This window comes from Neoarius graeffei, chromosome 3 (assembly GCF_027579695.1).
Source record: "Neoarius graeffei isolate fNeoGra1 chromosome 3, fNeoGra1.pri, whole genome shotgun sequence".
Taxonomy (NCBI): Eukaryota; Metazoa; Chordata; class Actinopteri; order Siluriformes; family Ariidae; genus Neoarius; species Neoarius graeffei.
The window spans coordinates 31485979-31511947 of record NC_083571.1 but is presented as its reverse complement, the minus strand read 5'-3'; the positions used below and the strand labels follow the sequence as shown (position 1 = coordinate 31511947).

The window sequence follows — 25969 nt, the reverse complement described above, 5'->3', positions numbered from 1 at the left end:
CGTTACTCCCAAAGTACTAAACAGATATTAACTAGATCAATTTCTTTGGAAAGCAGAAATTACAAGATTTTTAATTATAGTATTCATGATAGAAAATATCCAAGAGTTAAGCAATGACAGATTTGGAAACTTTGAGCGTCTGCATGCACAATTTTCACACCTCAGCCAGCGAGCATCTGATTTGCCTAATTTTAGGCTGGTTATCCTGTGGTGTGGGTGGCACGGTGGTGGAGTAGTTAGCACTGTCGCCTCACAGCAAGAAGGTTCTGGGTTTGAGCCCAGTAGCCAACGGGGGCCTTTCTGTATGGAGTTTGCACGTTCTCCCCGTGTCTGCGTGTTTCCTTCAGGTGCTCCGGTTTCCCCCACAGTTCAAAGACATGCAGGTTAGGTTAACTGGCTACTCTGAATTCCCCATAGATGTGAATGTGTGTGAGTGCGCCACCCTACTGCTGCAATTCTGTCCAAATCAACCAAACACAGGTCGCCTCAAGACCGGATCGGGTTCAGCAGTGACGACGACGATCCTGTGGTGTGATGTGAAAAAATCCAATGTTTAACCCCCAATCAACAGAGTCCACGCGATTGATATAATAAATATTAAGTTTATGTTCAAAATTTTTAACTCGGCAGTCCTTTCGTGTGCACAATCAAAACACAATCGTGATGTCATGCTTGATATACCGATATCCTACGATGTCCTCGCTGAACTGCTATCCGTCATGGTTTGTTTTGTGTACTTGAACTTTTGTTCTGAAAATCAGGATCATTGGGGAAATCTTGTAGTGTGGAGGGTTTGTGATAATTAACAACTAAGAAAATGACAACTGGTTCTCTCACATTTTTAATATAAATCTTGCAATATCAACGAGGAAACATCATTTTCCTAATTAGGGGCAATTCCATGTAAATGTCAACCTCACCATGCAAAAATAAAGCAACATGTAATACATCAAAACCACTCCCAGAGATCTCACCTAGGCCTGTATTTTACAGATGTGAATAAGTTGAACCAATTTGTAACCAACCTAATGTCACTGTCAGTCTTTCTTTCTTATAATGTAAAACCCAAGCTAAAATCAACTTTGATCATGTACAATTCTATATTATTGCCACAAGCCACAGAAATGTATGCTAAAATCCACAAAACAGCAAAACAATAGCCATCCTAAATATTATTTAAGAACTTTGATAGTTTTAGCTGATATTTAGAGAGTTTTTCAAAGGGTTATGGTGGTTAAATTGCTGATTTTCTAAACATATGCCATGTCTATTTCAGACGCGTCACATCCATAACGGAATTTCGTCACATCCATAACGCTGACTTTTCCTTCCGAAACTCTGCATGAAATACAAAATATTTTAAACAAAGATTTTTTTAATATTCACCTTGGACCCCTCTATCAAATGGATATCTCCATTTCGACATTAGGTTTACAATTTCACAGAGTTTGATAAAAACGTACAGTCACCCAAGAAAAGTGATACTTTTTCTGTCACATCCATAACGCATCTTTTATTGGCATTTTCTGGCATGCCCTAGATGTACTATGGGAATTGTTCTTGTTCTATCACTTCTCCAGTACGGTACAGCCTTAAAATATGCAACACCTGTTTAAATACTGGGAGACAATAAAACATGCACTGGGTCATTTGTTGCCATTTTGAGTTCAAGTGTCACGTCCATAACGCTGGAATTGCTCTTAGAATGGTTCACTTATGGGACTTTAAAAATATGATATCTCTTCTCCTTGTTTTTTTTTTTTTTCCTTTTTACTAAATCGTAACAGGTTTATTGAAGGGCTTTTAAAGATAAAGATTTTCTTTCTGTCTGTCTATAGACTCTATACAGGGAGAGCACCAGAGGAGGTTGTATAAGGAGTTGTTAGAAAACTACAACAGACTGGAGAGACCCGTGGCCAATGACTCTGCACCTCTGGTAGTGGTACTTGGACTCACACTGCTCCAGATTATAGATGTGGTGAGTAAACGTTTGTAGAAACATTCACAGGATTGTAATAATCAAGAGATATTTGAAGTTGCAATAAAAGCAACGAGTAACTTGAAATAAAAATATGTGATGATCTTCAGGATTAACAGCAGGCTTTATTTGCTTATGTAACTTTGCTGTTCTCTGTCTCTGGCTACACTTGTCTGTATGAAAGAACGAAAGCTGCATTTCTGTATCAAAATGCAATACACGTTATCACTCCCTACTGCATTTGAACATGAAAATTCAGTCACGCACTGTGAGTAAGCGTCTTTCACACCCTCAGTCTCCCTCCAAAATCCACAAGGGAAGCTGTGTCTTATTCCATTTCTCCCGCTAACCCTCAGAGACTGACTGTCTATTCTCTCATGTTGACAATTTTTTACTGGTTAGTCTGGTTAGATTACTTTCTAACACATTTTTAAAAATCATACTACAACCATTTTTAAAATGCCGCCAAAAACCTGTTTCTCCTCAAATCCCATTTCCCCAACCTTAATTAAGCAATGGACTGTACGTTAAAAATCTTTGTGGCCATCCATACTAGGTATGATCAACTTTTGAACGATCAGGCAACAAATATAATTACATCGACTGAAATCCAGCATAAAACAAAGTGTAAAGCCCTTGTGAAATATGGCCATAACCTTTTCTCATTAGTTACAGTGACCGCGAGGGCAGAAACGTGCAGTCTACAGAAACTGGAGCGTTAGAGCCCATTATTTTGGGCAGACATTACACCACTAGCTATTCAACTATGCCTCTGAAAATGTGAAACAAGTGAAATGGATACAATAATAAATAATAAATTATGCAGTGTAAAGTTGTCCCATTAACTCTGCTGCTGTTACAACATGCCACACAAGTGACAACAAAGATGCTAACCAGACTCAAATAACACTTTACAAGGGTTGGGTGTAGATACGATGCAAGCAAAGTTGAGACAACAAGACAACTGATAGTCACAATGTTGTACAGAGATTTGCTTCATTAAGTTTTGTCCAGTGGGCGGCACGGTGGTGTAGTGGTTAGCACTGTCGCCTCACAGCAAGAAGGTCCGGGTTCGAGCCCCGTGGCCGGCGAGGGCCTTTCTGTTTGGAGTTTGCATGTTCTCCCCGTGTCCGCGTGGGTTTCCTCCGGGTGCTCCGGTTTCCCCCACAGTCCAAAGACATGCAGGTTAGGTTAACTGGTGACTCTAAATTGACCGTAGGTGTGAATGTGAGTGTGAATGGTTGTCTGTGTCTATGTGTCAGCCCTGTGATGACCTGGCGACTTGTCCAGGGTGTACCCCGCCTTTCGCCCGTAGTCAGCTGGGATAGGCTCCAGCTTGCCTGCGACCCTGTAGAACAGGATAAAGCGGCTAGAAATAATGAGATGAGAAGTTTTGTTCAGGACTCAAGCACTCTATGGTACTTCATTTGCAAAATCTATACTAGTCTCATATGTACAGATATACAGTATAACTTCTCAGAGGGGAGAAAATAATGGCATGTTTACTGGCCATTGAATTTCTATACATGCTCATTCTCATACATGAAAAGAAGTCTGGGGGATTGGCGTCTTGAGCTCTGGAGCAAGTTGAACTTAGGGGCCTTGCTCAGAAGCACCGGTACATCTCAAGTTAGGACTGTCAACCTTGTCCAGACCTGGTCAGAAAAGGTCACAGCAAACTTGGGGGTTAAGTACCATGTTCAAGTATAGTAGTACCTCTCCAGCTAAAATTGGGCCCATTTGTGTCAATCTTATCCAGTCTTGGTCAAAAAACATCATATCATCATCATCTCCAACACTGTTGCCACTGAGCTACATGTCATATTAATTGGAGCATTGTTTTATGCCGTATGCCCTTCCTGCCGCAACCCTTCCATTTTCAGGCTTGGGAAACAACCATTCACACATATTCACACCTATGGACAAATTAGAGTGGCCAGTTAACCTAACTCCATGTCTTTGAACTGTGGGGGAAACTGGAGCACCCAGAGGAAGCCCACACAGACATTGGGAGAACATGCAAACTCCACACAGAAAGGCCCCCGTCAGCCACTGGTTAAGTAACATGCTCAAGGGCACTGGTACCACTCCAGCTACCAAGTGATCCCATTCCTGTTAATCTTACCATGAATGTTACAATAATCTTAAGGATTAAGTACCTTCCTCAGGGGTACTGGTATCCCACCAGCTACTAATAAGTCCAGTTATGTAATGTTGTCCAATCCTGGTCAGAAAACATCACAGGAAACTTAGGGTATAAGTACCATGTTCAAAGGCAGTGGTACTCCTCCAACTAACAGTAGATTATTTCTATCAAACTTGTTCAGTTCTAGTCAGAAAATATTACAAAATAATTGGGGATTAAGGACCTTGCTCAAGGGCAATGGTACCCTTTCAGCTAGCAGTAAACCCACTTCTCTCAACCTTGTCCACTCTTGGTCAGAATACGCCACAAGAAACGTAGGGCTTAAGTACAATGTTAAAGGGCAGTGGTATCCTCCCAGCTACCCATAGGTCCATTTCTGTCAAGGCTGTTCAGGCCTGGTCAGAAAATGTCACAGTACACCTTGGGGTCAAGTACCGTTCTCAAGGGCAATTTTATCCCTCCAGCTACCAATAGATCCATTTTTGTCAACCTTGTCCAGTTTTGGTCACAAAGCACCATAACAAACTTACCTGTTAAGTACCTTGCTCAAGGGCAGTGGTACCCCTCCAGCTAGCAATAAACCCATTTCTCTGGATTAGGATGTTTCCTGCTTAGAAAACATCACAACAAAGATAGGGGTAAAATATCTTGTGCAAGTGCTCTGGTACCCCTTTGGAAACCAACTGGCCCATTTCTTGCAACCTTGTCCAGTCTCTGGAATGAAACCAACTAGCTGTAAAGTGTAGGTGTAACTGCCGACTGCCTACTCGAACACAGGCCATAGCAGCATGAGTACAGAATCCTAACTGGTATCCATTGAAGCAACCACCATTGAAGCTGGTAGACCACCAAGGATAAAGGTCTATAAGCAAAACTATACAGCACATGTGCCTTTCCTTTTTCGTGAGTGTTTACTCAGGGGCTTCAAAGTTTGGGAGAATAGCAGGGTACAAATAATTTACAGCAGGGTGCAAAATGGTAAAATGTCTGCCAGCGGCAGACATAATGCACGCAAAGCGTGCAGGGATATAGATAGATAGATAGATAGATAGATAGATAGATGGATGGATGGATGGATGGATGGATGCAAGTACGAATTTTTCATGGGGCGGGATGGTTTGGAACAGGCCATCTAAAATTGGGATAACATTTACCCGGGACGGGTATTTGAGGCGGGTCGTCTAGCTTAAGCTTGATTAGCGTTGTTACGCACGCCAGTGTTTCCCACAGAAATTTTGGAGACTATGGGGGAGGCGCGGGGGTTGTTTAAAATTGAGTGATATGTTAAATATTAAGTTATTACTGAAAAACTATTGATTAAAAAAACAAAGACACTGAGAAATGGTCCTATAAGCAACTTTACCAATATAAAAGATTACCAGGACTACAAAAATGCAGAAAAATAGGCTTTACTTATCCAAATGCTCCTGTTGGTTCAAAAGTTAAAGTGCAGAGAACCTCACAGCACAACATGAAGTTACCTTCAAATATAATATAAATGCCTCAGCTTTCATGTAAGAAAAAAAACTATTAATACTAGTGCTGTGTGCAGGCAGTCTCTCCTGAAGACTAAATTAAGCAATAATTATAAACTAATAAATGGCTCAGGCTTCATAGAAGAAAAAAACAATTTGAACAGAATCTCACAGTATGATGCTGAAGCTGCTTAAACAATGGAAAATAAAATACCATTTTGGCAAAAACGTTGGCATCCATTAATTTCTTGTATTAAGTAAAAAAATATGTTGCCAGATACTGCTGACGTTTTACAGCCCAAAATATGTTCAAAACCCGCCAAAATGCACTTAAAACCGCCCAAATTGGGCGGGAAAACGCGCAATCTGGCAACACAGGCGGCAGTAATGGCTGCACTCGTGTCGAGGATGTAAACACAGTTGACGCGGCAACGGACATACATGACATAGTGGATGTAATTTACGTTCATAACTTTTTTTGCTGTCAGAAATATTTAATATTAAATTTTGTGACTCGACTGACAATAGCCGGCGGCATAACAAGCCATAGCCGGCGATTTGCCGCCGGTGACCGGCTACTTTTGAGACCGCTATTACTCGATGAACATTGAATAGAAGAAATACTCGGTGCAGTTAGAGATCCGACTCATCATTCAGTTCATGTTCAGTGCTATAAATGCGAACTAAAATCCAGTTTTGCAAGGTTTTCTTGGGAAAGGGAAAAGGACTTCATCTTTTTGTCTGACAGTTAAGGGTATTCTGAACCCACATCAGTCCAAAAATCTGTCAGCTGTTTCTGCATAAAATTAGTTCCAAAGAACAAAAACAGACCCATAAAACTGTCTTGTTTAATGGCACTCAAGCTGGTGAGAGACTCTCCATTAATATGTAAGTGATTTCTCGTCCAATTGAATTACTAAGCTAAGGAACTAAGGAGTAGTTTTGCCCTTGGTTCTTAAAGTTTTGCGACAGGATTATGTTCACTGATATAACATCTGCAGCACTCCCAGGAACTTTCTTCCTTGTTTTGTGGGCAAGCCATATACATTTTGATCAGTGTGACATCCCTGATTTTATTTCACTTTAACAATCCCAGTTGTTCAGTGAAAACAACTGAGCCCATTTGTGACTTAAAATAGCAAATGTAAGGCAGTTTTGCCTACCAACGTAGAGCACAAGAGCATTAAGTGTAATTGCAGCTGAAAAAAAAAAGTTCACTGTTTTACACAGTATTCTAAAGAAAAAGAGGAAAAACAAGAGCCTTATTGATGAACACAACATTTCAAAAAAACCACCATCTGTGATGGTGGAACCACACGGCAGCATTACAGAAATTTTGAAGCCACAGGAGTTGATTACTTATGAGTTTTAATGACACTTTTAACACAAAGGAAACAAACTCGCACAAAGTTCATTTAAGTTAAAATGAACTTTTAAGGGGTCGTGATACAGAAAACAAAATCACGATACTCGAAGACAATGCCTTGTTTAATAAAGAGAAATATGAACCAACTCATCTCATCTCATTATCTCTAGCCGCTTTATCCTTCTACAGGGTCGCAGGCAAGCTGGAGCCTATCCCAGCTGACTACGGGTGAAAGGCGGGGTACACCCTGGACAAGTCGCCAGGTCATCACAGGGCTGACACATAGACACAGACAACCATTCACACTCACATTCACACCTACGCTCAATTTAGAGTCACCAGTTAACCTAACCTGCATGTCTTTGGACTGTGGGGGAAACCGGAGCACCCGGAAGAAACCCACGCGAACACGGGGAGAACATGCAAACTCCACACAGAAAGGCCCTCGCCAGCCACGGGGCTCGAACCCAGGACCTTCTTGCTGTGAGGCGACAGCGCTAACCACTACACCACCATGCCGCCCCATGAACCAACTGGTTTAAAAAAAAAAAAACAACTCGATCAGTTCCTACGAGTCAAAACGGAGTCGGTCAGTGTTGTTCTACAAAGTTGACGTTTGTTGCAAGAAAAAATTTCATGTTGTAAAATAGGCTCTGATCTTCAGACTGTGAGAGATATGTTTATCACCTCATTTGACGGGATTATACTGTTTATTCCATCACGGTCTCAACCACGGTGGCTTAAGTGTGGCTCCAACAGCCCCAGATGGCAAGGTGCCCGTTGGTTATGGCTAGCAGGCTGTGAAATTGAACGCATGACTGGCACTCAAATAGGAGTATGCCGGGTTGTCAGCTGCCGCATTATGCCACAGCAAATGAGGGAAGCCATAAACAAGATCGGGGACACACAGAGATGCGGCGAAGGAAAGGGCGAGCAGCTGCAGGATTTGTGATGTTGCTGCTGTTCTTCCAGGTGTCTTCGAGCGAGTGTTGTCATTGTCCTTAAAGAATCTATAATAGATGTAAGCAGAGGTTTTGGGTGGCTAAATGGTGAAATATGGAAGTGTCTTTTACATGGTTCACTGACAAGCTGGAAAACTTAAACTGTGGCTCATGAACATTTGGACAGATAACGTGACTCATGCACGTTATCAGCATGATGCCACATCAAGCCTATTACTGCAGATTTCAAGGACAAGGCCATGTGTATGCAGGGTTTGTGTGAGTATAAATATGTGGCTCAGGTGCGTTAATGGGGAAGGAGAGGATCCTGTGCAAAAAGAAGAGCAAAAGATCACAAGTATCACACACATACAGTGTCTTGCAAAAGTATTCATCCCCCTTGGTGTTTGTCTTGTTTTGTCGCATTACAAGCTGGAATTAAAATGGATTATGGGAGGGTTAGCACCATTTGATTTACACAATATGCCTACCACTTTAAATGTGAAAATTGCTGTTTATTGTGACACAAACAATAATTAAATTGAAAAAAAAAAAACAGAAATCTGGAGTGTGCATAGGTATTCATCCCCCAAAGTCAGTACTTTGTAGAGCCACCTTTTGCTGCAATTACAGCTGCAAGTCTCTTGGGGTATGTCTCTATTATCTTAGCACATCTAGCCACTGGGATTTTTGCCCATTCCTCAAGGCAAAACTGCTCCAACTCCTTCAAGTTAGACTGTTAGGGTTTTGCTGGGATTCGAACCTGGTTCGTTGGTGTGATAATCCAGCAAACCCCCACTAGGCCACCAGGGGGATGACTCAAATGCAGAGGCGTGAGGCGGAAGTAGAAAAAGAATCAAAAGGTTTATTTAAACTATATACACTATATACAGGGCAAAACAAAAGACAAAAAAAAACCAAAGAGTATAATCCAAAAGAAAAGCAAAGTGCAAAAATACAAAAGCTAAGAAGATCAAAAAACACAGTACAAAGGAAACTGGAGATAAACATAACAGCACAAAGACTCCGTGACAAGAGGACTGAACTCAGGGGTATAAATAGACAAACTAATTAAGGACACAGGTGAAGATAATTAGGCAATTAACACAAACTCAAAACACAGGAACAGTGGCGGCCTCTAGAGGCCAAAATGAACACGACATGAAAAGGAAATAACAGCGGCCTCTAGAGGCCAAAACAGTCCTAGTCCTAACAGGACCCCCCCCTCTAGGAGCGTCTCCTGACGTTCCCAGGGCGATCCGGATGGGCCGAATGGAAGTCCCGACATAGTTCTTTATCAAGGACATCCCGAGCAGGAACCCAGCAGCGCTCCTCAGGACCATAGCCCTCCCAGTCCACCAGATATTGCAACCCGCCGCGGACCCGGCGGGAGTCAAGCAGGCGATTCACAGTGAACACAGTCTGCCCCTGGAAGATGCGGGGGGGTGGGGGGTTCCTAGGGGCAGGGGCATACGTAGACGTCAGTACGGGCCGTAACAGGGAAACATGGAAAGTGGGGTTGATCCTCAGAGTCCGGGGCAACTGGAGCCGGTAGGAGACAGGGTTCACCCTGCGCACCACCTTGAAGGGGCCAATGTAGCGAGGAGCAAGCTTGCGGTTCTCCACCCGCAGTGGAAGGTCCTTAGTGGACAGCCAAACACGCTGCCCAGGGCGGAAAGCGTGTGCAGGTCTTCTATGGCGGTTGGCCTGAGTCTGGTTGGTTCTGGAGGTCTGTATGAGGGTCTTCCTGACCTTGCTCCAGGTCTTGCGACACCGTCTCACATATTGGTTGACCGAGGGCACCCCCGCGTCCTCCTCCTGGTCCGGGAACAGAGGTGGCTGGAACCCGAATTGGCACTGGAATGGCGACAGCTTGGTGGCCGATGACTGCAGGGTGTTGTGGGCGTACTCCGCCCATGGCAGCCAGGTGCTCCACGATGTCGGGTTATCCATAGCCAGGCCTCGCAGGGTGGTTTCCAGGTCCTGGTTGAGCCTCTCCGTCTGACCATTGGACTGTGGGTGAAACCCAGAGGAGAGGCTGGCAGTGGCTCCGATGACCTTGCAGAACCCGTGCCACACTCGGGAGGAGAACTGGGGCCCTCGGTCTGAGACGATGTCCTGTGGAAGACCAAAGACTCGGAAGACATGATTAAACAAAAGTTTCGCAGTTTCAAGAGCAGAGGGGAGTTTGCACAGTGGTATGAAGCGGCAGGCCTTGGAGAATCTGTCAACTAAGACCAAAATGACCGTGTTACCTTGTGACTCAGGGAGACCCGTGATAAAGTCGACTGCCACGTGGGACCAGGGACGCCGGGGAATGGTCAGAGGATGCAGGAGACCCTGGGGACGCTGTCGTGGGTTCTTGGTTCTGGTGCAAACCTCACAGGACAGGACAAATGACCTTACTTCCTTTTCCATGTTAGGCCACCAGAAGCGTCTTTTCAGGAAGTCCAGGGTCCTCCGAGCTCCCGGGTGGGCGGTGAGAGGGGAAGAGTGACCCCACTGGAGAACCTTGGCCCGGGCTTGATGTGGGACGTACAAGAGGCCTGGTGGCCCCGTCCCAGGACCGGGGTCCTGGCGTTGGGCTCGTCGGACAGCCTCCTCAATACCCCAGCGGACAGGGGCCACAATCCGGGACACAGGGATAATAGGCCCGACTTCATTCTCCCTGTTAGTGGCAGAGAACAGTCTGGACAGTGCGTCAGGTTTGGTGTTCTTGGAGCCGGGGCGGTATGAGAGGGTGAAGTCAAACCGACTGAAAAACAGGGCCCACCTAGCCTGTCGAGGGTTCAGTCTCTTGGCTTGCTGGAGGTACTCCAGGTTCTTGTGGTCAGTCCAAACCAGGAATGGATGTTGTGCTCCCTCCAGCCAGTGCCTCCACTCCTCAAGGGCCAGTTTGACCGCTAGCAGTTCTCGATCCCCCACATCGTACCGGGACTCAGCAGGACTCAGGCGGTGGGAGAAGTAAGCGCAGGGGTGCAGCTTTCCTTCCGAACGTTGAGAGAGCACCGCGCCGACACCACTGTCCGAGGCGTCCACCTCCACGATGAATGGTTGGGAGGTGTCCGGGAGAACCAGAATGGGTGCCGTGCAGAAGCGGTCCTTGAGGTCTTTGAACGCCTTTTCTGCCTGAGGAGACCAGCCATAAGATCCACCTGTCCCTTTGGTGAGGTCTGACATGGGTGCTGCCACAGAACTGAAGTTCCTGATGAACTTGCGGTAGAAGTTAGCGAATCCTAAGAACCGCTGAACCTCCTTAACGGACTTGGGAGTAGGCCAATCCCGGACGGCCAGGGTCTTGGCAGGGTCCATTTGGAGTTGGCCTGTCCGTACAATAAATCCCAGAAAGGAGACCTCGGGAACATGAAATTCGCATTTCTGGGCCTTGGCGAACAGATTGTTCTGTAGCAGCCTCTGGAGAACCTGGCGGACATGGTGGCGGTGCTCCTGCACGGTCTTGGAAAAGATAAGGATGTCGTCGAGGTAGACAAAAACGTATAGGTTAATCATGTCCCTTAAGACGTCGTTGATTAGGGCCTGAAAAACAGCTGGTGCGTTGGTGAGTCCGAAGGGCATCACCTGGTATTCGTAGTGCCCAGACGGGGTGTTAAAGGCAGTCTTCCACTCGTCTCCCTGTCGGATACGGATGAGGTGGTATGCGTTCCGTAGGTCCAACTTGGTGAAGACGGTGGCGCCTTGGAGCAGGTCGAAAGCTGTGGACATCAGCGGAAGGGGATATCGGTTGCGCACAGTGATCTTATTCAGGCCCCTGTAATCAATACATGGTCGGAGCCCCCCATCTTTCTTGCCGACAAAGAAGAAGCCGGCTCCAGCAGGTGAAGTGGAGGGTCGAATAAACCCAGAGACCAGGGCATCTTTGAGGTATTCCTCCATGGCCTTGCGTTCTGGCTGAGAGAGTGAAAACAGTCTGCCACGAGGAGGGGTAGTCCCAGGGAGCAAGTCGATGGCACAGTCGTAGGCCCGGTGCGGAGGAAGAACAGCGGCCCTGCTCTTGCTGAATACCTCCTTGAGATCCCAGTACTCTGTGGGAACTTGAGATAACTCGGTGAGATCAGGGGGCTCGGCAGGAGACACAGGAGAGCTAGAGAGCAGACAAGAGGCATGGCATGCAGGGCCCCATTCCACAACCTGGCTTGTTACCCAGTCTATGCGAGGGTTGTGGCGAGTAAGCCAAGGAAGGCCTAGAATAACTGGGAACTCAGGTGAAGGAATCAGGTGCAGGGATATTTCTTCCTTGTGACCTTGAGACTGGAGGAAAACTGGAGAAGTAACTTGGGTGACTCTTCCATCACCTAACGCTTGGCCATCGAGGGCAGACACAGACAGTGGGACTTCAAGAGGTGCAGTCGGAATATTGATGCTTTGGGCGAAGTGAATATCCATAAAGTTCCCAGCCGCCCCTGAGTCTATCAAAGCTTGACAAGAGTGGACAGACTCACCCCAGGAGATGGAGACCGGGATGTAGATTCCTTGGCCAGGGAGTCCGGGAGAGAGGGTAGGCCCCGTCACAACCCTCCCTCGGCTGGACGGGGCGGTCCTTTTCCCAAGAGTTCGGGACATGATGCTCGGAAGTGACCAGGCTTGCCACAGTAGATGCAGCACTTGTCCCTCCTTCTGCGCTCCCTCTCAGATGCGGAGAGGCGAGTACGACCCACTTGCATGGGTTCTGGACAGTCACTGAAGGAGGTAGATGGTCTCCAGGTAGAGGTAGGGAGGCTGGGGGGGCTCAAGGCTTGGTGGCGTTCTCTCATCCTGTTGTCCAGACGAATAGCATGTGAGATGAGGGTTTCGAGGTCACTTGGGCATCCAATAGAGGCCAGACCGTCCTTGATGGGGTCAGACAGACCATGGTGGAAGGCTGACACCAGGGCAGTCTCGTTCCATCCACTTACTGCTGCGAGTGTTCGGAACGAGATGGCGTAATCTGCGACGCTTCCTCCTTGCCAGATGGACATGAGCTTTCGGGCTGCGTCGGTACTGATGTCTGCCTGATCGAAGACCCGAAGCATCTCTTCAGAAAACAGCTGGAAATCAAAGCACTCAGGTCCCTGTCTTTGCCAGATAGCAGTAGCCCAGGCTCGCGCCTTACCAGCTAATAAGGTGATCACAAAGGCAATCTTGCGGCGATCCGTAGTGTAGGTGGTAGGCTGAAGCTCAAAGGTGAGTTGACACTGGGTAAGGAACTCTCGGCACTCACTGTGCTTGCCGTCATACCTCTGTGGTGCAGGAAGGCTGGGTTCGCGAGGTGAAGAAGGCAGCATTGCAGGAGGCACTGGAGCAGGAGTGGGAGCTGGATCAGGAGCAGGAACTGGATCAGGAGCAGGAACTGGATCAGGAGCAGGAGATGCAGGCAGAGATGTCAGCTGTGCCAGGGTTTTCCCAATTTGCTGAAGCAGTTCCTCGTGGCGAGCGAGGGCCTCACGTTGGCTGGTGAGCGTACGTCCATGAGCGTCCATGGTCGCTCCGAAGCGTGTCAAAGCTGCCATAATTCCCTGAAGGTTGGCCGGGTAGACAGTTGAAGCAGCCTCTGCTGAGTCGGTCATGACGGAGTCTTTCTGTTAGGGTTTTGCTGGGATTCGAACCTGGTTCGTTGGTGTGATAATCCAGCAAACCCCCACTAGGCCACCAGGGGGATGACTCAAATGCAGAGGCGTGAGGCGGAAGTAGAAAAAGAATCAAAAGGTTTATTTAAACTATATACACTATATACAGGGCAAAACAAAAGACAAAAAAAAACCAAAGAGTATAATCCAAAAGAAAAGCAAAGTGCAAAAATACAAAAGCTAAGAAGATCAAAAAACACAGTACAAAGGAAACTGGAGATAAACATAACAGCACAAAGACTCCGTGACAAGAGGACTGAACTCAGGGGTATAAATAGACAAACTAATTAAGGACACAGGTGAAGATAATTAGGCAATTAACACAAACTCAAAACACAGGAACAGTGGCGGCCTCTAGAGGCCAAAATGAACACGACATGAAAAGGAAATAACAGCGGCCTCTAGAGGCCAAAACAGTCCTAGTCCTAACATAGACAGGTTGCGTAGGTGTTCAGCAATCTTCAAGTTATGCCACAGATTCCCAATTGGATTGAGGTCTGGGCTTTGACTAGGCCATTCCAAGACATTTAAATGTTTCCCTTTAAACCACTCCAGTGTAGCTTTAGCAGTATGTTTAGGGTCATTGTCCTGCTGGAACGTGAACCTTCGTCCCAGTCTCAAACCTCTGGCCGACTCAAACAGGTTTTCCTCCAGAATTGCCCTGTATTAAGTGCCATCCATCTTTCCTTCAGTCCTGACCAGCTTTCCTGTCCCTGCAGATGAAAAACATCCCCGCAGCATAATGCTGCCACCACCATGCTTCACTGTAGGAATGTTGGGTTTGCACCACACATGGCGTTTCCCATGATGGCCAAAAGGTTCAATTTTAGTCTCATTTGACCAGAGAATCTTCTTCCATGTGTTTGGGGAGTCTGCCACATGCTGTTGGGCAAACTCCGAATGTGTTTTCTTAAGCAATGGCTTTTTTTCTGGCCACTCTTCCATAAAGCCCCGCTCTGTGGAGTGTACGGCTTAAAGTGGTCCTATGGACAAATACCTCCATCTCTGCTCTAGATCTTTGCGGCTCCTTCAGTGTTATCCTTGGTGTCTTTGTTGCATCTCTGATTAATGCCCTCCTTGGTGGGCGGCCTTCTCTTGTCAGGTTTGTAGTGGTGCCATATTCTTTCCATTTTGCTATAATGGATTTAATGGTGCTCCGTGGGATATTCAAAGTTTGGGATATTTATAACCCAACCCTGATCTATACTTCTCCACAACTTTGTCTCTGACCTGTTTGGAGGCTCCTTGGTTTTCATGTTGCTTGCTTAGTAGTGTTGCAGAGTCAGGGTCCTTCCAGAACAGGTTGATTTATACAAACATCATGTGACAGATCATGTGACACTTTGATTGCACACAGGTGGATCTTAATCAACTAATTATGCGACTTATGAAGTGAATTGGTTGGAGCAGCTCTTATTTAGGGGTTTCATACGAAAGGGGGTGAATACTTATGCACACTCCAGATTTCTGTTTTTTCATCATAATTATTGTTTGTGTCACAATAAAACAATTTTCACCTTTAAAGTGGTAGGCATGTTGTGTAAATCAAATGGTGCTAACCCTCCAAAGATCCATTTTAATTCCAGCTTGTAATGCGACAAAACAGGACAAACACCAAGGGGGATGAATACTTTTGCAAGACACTGTACACACACACACATCCTGTCTCCTTATGACCACAAAAAAACCCTAACAAGTCCCTTTTTCCCCCCTCTCCATCTTTGCTTCTTACTGTAAATCTGTTTCTTATTTGATCTTTCACTTTTTTCTTCCTTGTCTTGGGGTTTATCTTCCCCTCATTCTGTCACCATCTCCAAATAGATTACATTGAAAGCTATGGAGAGTTTGTGTTTGTGTATGAATCACATTAGCGGCCATGTCTCACAATGTTCTCATCCATAGTTGACTTTCCACCATCACTAAATTCATGAGCAGCGGCCTTTATTTTTAATCAAATAATGGGTTGATCTGACTCCCTGCAAAAAAGGTGTATGCTAATGGATGAGCTCCGTCTGCATGCATCCAACCCTGTTTTCCACTTCACTGATTCAGTTTGTTGACTTGGAGTGTAAATACACACAGCTGCTTATCTGACTGAAATATCATTATCTGTGAGGAAAAGGGGAATTGTGTGTTATTCAGATACCTGGTCCTGTAGAAGCATTGCATTCCAGTGGTCTGACTGACAGAAGTTGTCTCTGAAACATGAATTGATCTAAGACCCCGTCCACACGTAGCCGGGTATCTGCTAAATCGAAGATATTTTTCTACGTTTTGGCCTGTCATCCACATGAAAACACATCATAAACGAATATTTAAAAAAACTCCGGGCAAAGTGAAGATTTTTGAAAACTCCGTGTATGCCTTTTCGTGTAGACAGAGATAACCGGAGTTTTGCGTTTTAGAACGTCACAATCTGCGCCAAAAAAATGACAACAAATCTGCCCTGACGTCAAACGTGCGACCTTTGTTTACTGCAGAAGCCAGATTAAGCATGGACTTAAGCTAGCCGCACACTATGGCGATCCACGCAGTACCGAACCGACCCATTTCAGAGCCGACTCCCGACAGGGCACGCACATATCCCCCGACTGTTTACGAGTGCAGTCGCGATTGAAGCGACACGTGACAACTTAATAGCTTTGTGATTGGCTATTGGATATCGTTACTGTTAAATCCAACACTTGAAGATGCTACAGGCTGAATTACAAATGACACAACATGGAATATGTAGCGCACTATCTAGGCTGCATGAGCTATTATTTCCAACCTTAAATAGTGCACTTATATAGGGGAGTTAAAGCGATTTGGAATTCAGCCACACAACTTGAGCAGAGTGGCTTTCCAGCCCACTGTGTCTATGGATAAAGCTTCAGTCTATGGAATTACAGTATATACCTGCATTAGGTGCTACCAACACGTATTTCTCGCGCTAGAAATTGTGTTTAATGATGTCACGTGTTATATGCGAAAGATATGATTGGCTATTGCTAGCGACTCTCGCCGATCAGTCTGGCTCCCGATTAGTTTTTCGAATCGGCTGTGAGATGAGTCGGTACCATCGAAAACTAGTCTTTACGCCTGACTCGCGACTTCAGTTGGCTCGGTACGCTGAAAATCGGCGTAGTGTGCGGCTAGCTAAAGAGTAATGGATCGGAGTAGTGCCTTGAAAGCGTTAATTATTGTGCAGGTGCTATTTACATGTTTAATTTTAGAAGCCCAACTACTGCTCCAAGAGCACAGGCGATGTGATTAGGGGGTAGGATTTGGGGAAATAACCATCTACAGGTTTGGAATGCTTATGAATGTGATTGAAAACGCAGATGTTCGGTTATGTGTGGAAGGGATTTTTTTCGAAGACGAGGTGGTGTGGATAAAACATTTTTATAAACGGAGGAGGGGAAAATGTTCGGTTTTAAAAATACCCGGCTACGTGTGTACATGGCATCAGACCGAGCTAAAAAACTGATCTGTGATCATGCCAGCAACTGATCTCAGAGCAAGCCTTAATTCAAATCTGACTGAGATCGGAACTAAACTCTGCCTGAAGGATTAACTGATCTCAGACTGTGCCATGAAATAATCAAACGATGAACTCATCTCAAATTCAGCAGTGAAATAATCTCAGACCAAGGCATGGAGTAATTTCCAGCTGAAACGTTAATTGAGCTCAAACAAGGCTATAAACGGATCCCAGGATGAACCACGGACTGTGAACTGATCTCTGAGCCACGAACCATGAACTGATCTCGCACAGTGCCATGAACTTCTCAGGATGTGTCATGAACTAATCTCAGGATAGCCATAGTCTCAGGTCATGATCTCAAATTGAACCATGAACAGACCAAGACCATTGCATGAAGTGTTCCCAGGATGATTCATGAACTGATCTCTGGTGAAGCAATGAACCGATTGCTTAGGAACACCTTAATCCAGCGGTACACACCGTCTCTATATTATTTTATTTCTTCACTTGGAGCTGACGAGATTAAAAATGCGCAGCCTACAAAGGCGTCATTATGTGGGGTCAGACTAATATCACAAGAATCACTTTTGCTAGCTTTTATAACTCAGAGAATGAGAGCATTAAGTGTACAGGTGGACCATTCATAGGGTGACCAGACGTCCCGGTTTTACCGGGACAGTCCCGGTTTGGGGTTGTGTGTCCCGAGTCTCAACAAAAGTCTGTCGGGACACGGATATGTCCCGGTTTTCGCCACTCGCAACGTTTGCGACTGAGCAGCGTGGGAATCATTAGCTGAGAAATGTCTGCATTTACTATTTTGATGAATTGACAGGAACCGCAAACTTTCCTGGTTACTGCCCCCTGGCCCTGTGGCATGGGTGTTTATTTAGCCACATTATTCCAGACAACAGAATGTGTTGCCATGCAACAATAAAATAAACATTAACTGGCTCGAATGTTCTTTGTCTAGCAGCAGTAATGCCACAGCAATTATGCCGAAAAGAAAATGTACCTTTTCCAAAGATTTACAGGGCACCTAGCCCTTCCTCCGAGAGGTGCAGAACAATGCGCACGAAGCCTACTGCACACACTGTAAGTGCTTTGTTCTTGTACTGAGTTGGGTAGCCTATGTTGCAAATGCTGTGCGCTCCTGTGGGGGCTTTCCTCGGGCTGTCGCCCCTCTCCTCCTTTACTGCTGTTTTGTTTGAGTGTATATGTACGGAAGCCGTGAGAGGCCCTTCATATAATCTTTTTTTATTCACCTTGTTATCCCGAGATAACGACATAATTAATTCAGGATCTCGAGAAAACAACACAACTAATTCGAGATCTCGAGAAAACAAAACCATTATTCCGAGATCTCGAGAAAATAAACCATCATGATCTCAGCTGGATCACTGTATCTCCGTCGGTAGAGACGAAGCCGGGCCAGTCTTCTGCGGAGGTGCCGCGGACTAATTTTGAAATTATCCCTTATTAAAAGGCTTAATGCAATCTCTCCCTGTGTCAACCCCTGATCAAAATATTGCCTTATTAGGTGATCGATTATTCCAGACATTCTAATGACCAAAGTTGCGTCTATACAGAATGAGAAATAGCCCCAAAGTCAGCGTATCACAAGTCTCTTGGCGCACCTGAATGAACCATTTCTCAGCTCGAGATCATGAAATAATTGTTTTGTTTTCTCGAGATCTCGGAATAATTGTTTTGTTTTCTCGAGATCTCGAAATAACGGTTTTGTTTTCTCGAGATCACGGAATAATTGTTTTGTTTTCTCGAGATCTCGAAATAACGGTTTTGTTTTCTCGAGATAACGGAATAATTGTTCTGTTTTCTCGAGATCTCGAAATAACGGTTTTGTTTTCTCGAGATCACGGAATAATTGTTTTGTTTTCTCGAGATCTCGAAATAACGGTTTTGTTTTCTCGAGATCACGGAATAATTTTTTTTCTCGAGATCTCGAAATAACGGTTTTGTTTTCTCGAGATCTCGAATTAGTTGTGTTATTTTCTCGAGATCCTGAATTAATTGTCGTTATCTCGGGATAACAAGGTGAATAAAAAAAAAAAGGATTATATGAAGGGCCTCTCTCGGCTTCCGTAGTATATATTCTCAAATCACTTGTCTCTTTTTTGTTTCTGTTTAACATACCATTCTGACAGTTTGGCCATATTGCTGTGTTGAACAGCTTGTAGCACCTTCCATTAAAGTGTTCGCTTTTGTACACATCTTCTTGCTTTATTCATTCAGTTGTGGGGAATGGTTAGTAAGGTTGATTCTGACCTAGGCTATGTTGAGGTCACATATCTACTTTTTAAGTTCATGCTATAGTGCATACAATTTTAGAGATATAGCCTACATGTGCATATGCATTCTTCTTGGTGTTCTCACAAACAGGTGAAATAAATCAGTTTAAATTTGGCCTATGGACATAGCCTGGCCTATTCTCAGCCATTACAAAATCTGTTGTCTGACCATAATTTAACTGATCTGTATACCACTATGCTACTAGATAACAAAATGCCTGTTTGTTTTATTTCATGTGAGATGTTGATAAATGTGAGCTTCACAAAATGATAAGAGCACCTCTCCGAGTGTCACGTTTACGTAAAAAAAAGGTGTGCGTGCACGAGCATGGTCGTGCGCAAAAGTGTCCCGGTTTCAGACTAGGGAAATCTGGTCACCCTAACCATTCACCAACAGGCTACCATTCTACAAACGATCTAAGATTTGCCCTGAAGGATCTCTGCACTGTTTCATACAGTCACTGTGGATTTTTGGTGATTTAACAAGGCCTCCCTTGCATCATCTCCACAAGAAGATGCACTGATCTCCAATGAACAATTATATAGTTGTCCTTCACAAGAAGTTAAACTCAGGAAACATTGTATCTGATCTTTGCTGTTGGGATGGGTTGCCTGGAAGACTGTTCGAGGCATAAGCAAACCTCCTTAAAGCTGTAATAATGTAAGCAGATGGTATAATCTTTGTTCATTTTATGCTGAAGCACTAATGTTCTGTTCAGCTGCTAGTTATTGGCACAAATAAGCAACTGGCAGCGTTAAGCGACTCAGCCTCGTCTATCTCGCAGCATGAGATCAATAATCACAAGCATATGCTTTCATCCAAGCTGTAGTCGGATTTATGAGGATTTTATAGTTGATGAACTAGTGAATATTAAGTTGAGGGATTTTGTTATTTAGAGTGTCTGGAAGTGGGTTGCCAGATTGATCAAAGTGTTACAATGCGCTTGAGAAATTACCTAATTCTGTTTAAAGCAGATATGCAGAACCTTTATTTTTAAATACATTTCTGAGTGGATAGTATCTCCATCCTTGACTCTTGTATGCTGCATAAATGGGAATTTTAAAAAATATATTTTTGAGAGTTAAAATCGACCGCAAAGTTGGCGTTCGAGCTGCCCCACTGAGCCAGCCAGCCCTGAGTACGTGACGTCACAGCGGTAACCGGTTTCAAGGCCGAGGCCTTTTACAGCTATAGACCAAAGTCATATAAATAAAAATTTATGGTGAAAGTAAGAAATACCGTTACCAACTCGCTCAACTAAGACTGATTTGACTTCATTGATTGTGGGTTCTCATCTCATTATCTGTAGCCGCTTTATCCTGTTCTACAGGGTCGCAGGCAAGCTGGAGCCTATCCCAGCTGACTACGGGCGAAAGGCGGGGTACACCCTGGACAAGTCGCCAGGTCATCACAGGGCTGACACATAGACACAGACAACCATTCACACCTACGGTCAATTTAGAGTCACCAGTTAACCTAACCTGCATGTCTTTGGACTGTAGGGGAAACTGGAGCACCTGGAGGAAACCCACACGGACACGGGGAGAACATGCAAACTCCGCACAGAAAGGCCCTCGCCGGCCACGGGGCTCGAACCCGGACCTTCTTGCTGTGAGGCGACAGCGCTAACCACTACACCACCGTGCCGCCCCTGATTGTGGGTTGACGCTCATTAAAACAGGATAGGTGTTATAACTTATGCAACATACATGTACATGCATGCATTTTCACTGATTAAACGTAAAAGGCTAATTATATAATCAGATGAACTGAGACAATCACATTCTGAAGCAAATTAAATAATCTTATACCGGTAACTTAAACACACAATACAAGTTACATGTATTAATCTAAATGCAGGTAAACAACATGTTGTTTTTGTTGTTTAGTATCCAAATGAGAGTCGGAGCTTACCCATCTGTGTTCTCGCTTCCTGAAGGCTGATCTTCAATCTGACTTTCAGTTGTTCATTTAGTTCTCCATTCATTCACTTCTTCCACGTAAGGGCGAGATGGCAGCAATATCCAGTGGAGAAAATCAGATGACTGCTCCACTCATTCTCCATACTGACTACTCCGCCATTACTGCTCGGCTCAGGCAATTACTAAAACCCGGGATGGGATGTCACCAGTTTTAGCGACAACCACGGGGAGGTCACTGCCCAAGCAACATGTCCCGTCCCGGGTTTTACCAACAACCCTTGGCTCACTCCGGGAGAACTGGTGCAACTGAACTTACTTTCCTTTAAAAAAAAATAAAATAAATACTTTCCTTTTCTTGTAGTTGTATTTAATTGTTGATACTGCACCCTCTTTCAGTACGGGCTTATAGCCAACGCTCCTCAACGGATCAGAGGTCTCGTACGAGTCTTCAGTAAAATGTGCAGAGCAGAGGAGAGACCACTTCGTAGGCGCCCAATGTGCCCGTGAACTTCTCGCAAAACGCGTCCAAATCTTTGCAGTTTGAACATTCTTGGGCCGTGAATGCAACATAAATCCACCTTCTGTCGTGTTGCTGTACCGACCAGCAACACATCTACGTGGCATGGCGATAAATTAGTTCAAAATGGAGGATCGGAGTTGCAGTCAGCTCTGTGTTTTAGTATAGCGGAAATGGCGACGAGACCGATAGACTTCCTGCTGTGACGTTAGGGACGTCAGGGTCATTCACTCAGACCGCTACCTATATGAATCACTTTAATCGTAACAATTACTATTTTAGATTTATTGTTAACGCTTAAAACTATTCCCGTGTCATTCTTGAGGTCTCAAGGCATTTATAAACGAAAGTGAGGCCATGGCTCTGCGTATCTGCTTTAAATACATCAGGCAGCAGACATGGCTGCAGTTGCAGGTGAGGTTTATTAAACACAGGGAAAGAATCCAAAACATGAAGCAAAGTCTGAGTTAAAAACAGGCCAAGATTCAGGTGAACAGCAAACCACATGGAACAGGCATGTCACTGCTGTCTATAGTAGAACGATCACTTTATACAGGGGCTCTCAGCAGTTCCAGCTTCCAACTGAATTTTAAATCTTCATTGAATATTTATTATTTTATAACAAATAACGCCAAAAATGTAACAGAGAACCTGAAGCTCAGGAGCTTGCTTTGAAAACTATGAAGCAGCGCTTCCAAAAGCAGCGATTCGAAGCTGGTATGAAGTGCCGAAGTCACATGATTGAGTGACGACCGAGGGTTCGTTCTGTACACACCTATGTGAGTGTGTCATCAGTGGTTCAGAAGCAGTTAAAACCAGTTCAAACCACTACATGACGTTCTGTAAGCGTAGCATCAAGTGCTTTCGTTTTGCGAAAGTTTTACTGGAGACAAATAAAACAAACTAGCCTCCTCTGTTCAATGGGAATATATTTTTTTCAAAGGCAGGGGAGACTGTTAATAAGAAAAGGAACAAATACTTACAGTGGTGCTTGAAAGTTTGTGAACCCTTTAGAATTTTCTATATTTCTGCATAAATATGACCAAAAACATCATCAGATTTTCACCCAAGTCATAAATGTAGATAAAGAGAACCCAGTTAAACGAATGAGACAAAAATATTATACTTGGTCATTTATTTATTGAGGAAAATGATCCAATATTACATATCTGTGAGTGGCAAAAGTATGTGAACCTCTAGGATTAGCAGTTAATTTGAAGGTGAAATTAGAGTCAGGTGTTTTCAATCAATGGGATGACAATCAGGTGTGAGTGGGCACCCTGTTTTATTTAAAGAACAGGGATCTATCAGAGTCTGATCTTCACAACACATGTTTGTGGAAGTGTATCATGGCATGAACAAAGGAGATTTCTGAGGACCTCAGAAAAAGCGTTGTTGATGCTCATCAGGCTGGAAAAGGTTACAAAACGATCTCTAAAGAGTTTGGACTCCACCAATCAACAGTCAGACAGATTGTGTACAAATGGAGGAAATTCAAGACCATTGTTACCCTCCCCAGGAGTGGTCGACCAACAAAGATCACTCCAAGAGCAAGGTGTGTAATAGTCGGCGAGGTCACAAAGGACCCCAGGGTAACTTCTAAGCAACTGAAGGCCTCTCTCACATTGGCTAATGTTAATGTTCATGAGTCCACCATCAGGAGAACACTGAACAACAATGATGTGCATGGCAGGGTTGCAAGGAGAAAGCCACTGCTCTCCAAAAAGAACATTGTTGCTCATCTGTAGTTTGCTAAAGATCACGTGGACAAGCCAGAAGGCTATTGGAAAAATGTTTTGTGGACGGATGAGTCCAAAATAGAATTTTTGGTTTAAATGAGAAGGGTTATGTTTGGAGAAAGGAAAGCACTGCATTCCAGCATAAGAACCTTATCCCATCTGTGAAACATGGTGGTGGTAGTATCATGGTTTGGGCCTGTTTTGCTGCATCTGGGCCAGGACGGCTTGCCATCATTGATGGAACAATGAATTCTGAATTATACCAGCAAATTCTAAAGGAAAATGTTAGGACATCTGTCCATGAACTGAATCTCAAAAGAAGGTGGGTCATGCAGCAAGACAACGACCTTAAGCACACAAGTTGTTCTACCAAAGAATGGTTAAAGAAGAATAAAGTGAATGTTTTGGAATGGCCAAGTCAAAGTCCTGACCTTAATCCAATGGAAAGGTTGTGGAAGGACCTGAAGCGAGCAGTTCATGTGAGGAAACCCACCAACATCCCAGAGCTGAAGCTGTTCTGTACGGAGGAACGGGCTAAAATTCCTCCAAGCCGGTGTGCAGGACTGATCAACAGTTACCGGAAACGTTTAGTTGCAGTTATTGCTGCACAAGGGGGTCACACCAGATACTGAAAGCAAAGGTTCACATACTTTTGCCACTCACAGATATGTAATATTGGATCATTTTCCTCAATAAATAAATGACCAAGTATAATATTTTTGTCTCATTTGTTTCACTGGGTTCTCTTTATCTACTTTTAGGACTTGTGTGAAAATCTGATGTTGTTTTAGGTCATATTTATGCAGAAATATAGAAAATTCTAAAGGGTTCACAAACTTTCAAGCACCACTGTATGTATATGTTAAATCAGTCATATTTATTATATGAACGCTAACAAAAACCTATATACAGTGTCTTGCAAAAGTATTCATCCCCCTTGGTGTTTGTCCTGTTTTGTCGCATTACAAGCTGGAATTAAAATGGGTTTTTGGAGGGTTAGCACCATTTGATTTACACAACATGCCGACCACTTTAAAGGTGCACATTTTTTTTTTTTATTGTGACACAAATAATAATTAAGATGAAAAAACTGCTCCAACTCCTTCAAGTTAGATGGGTTGCATTGGTGTTCAGCAATCTTCAAGTTATGCCACAGATTCTCAATTGGATTGAGGTCTGGACTTTGATTAGGCCATTCCAAGACATTTAAATGTTTCCCTTTAAACCACTCCAGTGTAGCTTTAGCAGTATGTTTAGGGTCATTGTCCTGCTGGAACGTGAACCTTTGTCCCAGTCTCAAACCTCTGGCTGACTCAAATAGGTTTTCCTCCAGAATTAGGGTGAATACTTATGCACACTCCAGATTTCTGGGGTTTTTTTAATCTTATTTTTTGTGTCACAATAAAACAATAATTTTCACCTTTAAAGTGGTAGGCATGTTGCGTAAATCAAATGGTGCTAACCAGAGGTGGGACAAAGTCACTAATGTGCAAGTCACAAGTAAGTCTCAAGTCCTACCACTCAAGTCCGAGTCAAGTCACAAGTCAAGGCACTTTTGACCAAGTCAAGTCCAAGTCCAAGTCCTACCCAAGCCAAGTCGAGTCCAAGTCCAAGTCTCATTTTTTTCCAAGTCCCTAACAAGTCACCATTTATTCTACAGGCAATCAACACATTTTTGATCACAAATGTATTACCTCTCCACACTGCAGTGTATGTCCTCCTTTTCCAGTCACCTTGGATAAAAATGTCTGCTAAATGTAATGTAATGATTCATAGAGTCAGCATAAGTAACTACAGTACACCCATTCTTTTCCATTTTAAAATGTTTTAGAGCTTGCCCCAACACAATCAAAGAATCTCAGAGGAGACAATGATTAGTTAGTTAACGTTAGTAAAGCATCCTAAATTTTCAGTGAGTTTAGTTTGAGTGAGTCAGTGTACATCTGAGGCTAAGGGTGTGAGAATGAGTGAAAGTATGACCATTTCCTTAAATTTTTTATTGGAAAATTAGTGAGAAATTAAAACAAAATTCTAAACAAAACTAGTACTGGTACTGTGTAACAAAAATCATTTTCTTTTCATTTCATTCATGTCATTTTTCACATAAAAATGCTTTTCATGTGCATTTTAAGACATGAAACTCAAAGTCCAAGCTAACAGATGATCTGTGTACTTTTAGAATCAAAGAATGGTTTTCCTTCTGAAGTTAGGCACTGTCCCAACATACAACATGACATGCCTTTAACACAATACAACGTGGCTTGAGTACGTTTGTGTGTGAGAGAGACCAACTAACTGACAAAAAATTCCGGAAATATCTGTTCTCCACTACTGAGAGAGGGATGTTGCATCCAATGACCAAATCTGTTAGTATTGAATTTGTGATGGCTTTTTGTTGTGGGTGGGTAGCATTGTACTGTCTGTCTTTTGCAGTAAGGAATCCAGAAATGGACGGCTGTTCTGTCTCACTTGGGTTGATCTTGTTCTT

General features: G+C 44.0%; 1 protein-coding gene across 2 annotated transcripts in view; it reads left to right on the top strand.

Annotated features, from left to right (window-relative positions):
* Positions 1–25969, top strand: part of chrna8 (cholinergic receptor, nicotinic, alpha 8) — a 226142-nt gene that overhangs the window by 100162 nt on the left and 100011 nt on the right. For both annotated transcript variants that reach the window (XM_060916665.1, XM_060916666.1), the window contains exon 2: positions 1839–1978. In XM_060916665.1, the coding sequence (XP_060772648.1) occupies positions 1839–1978 (140 nt within the window). The remainder of the gene's footprint in view (positions 1–1838; positions 1979–25969) is intronic.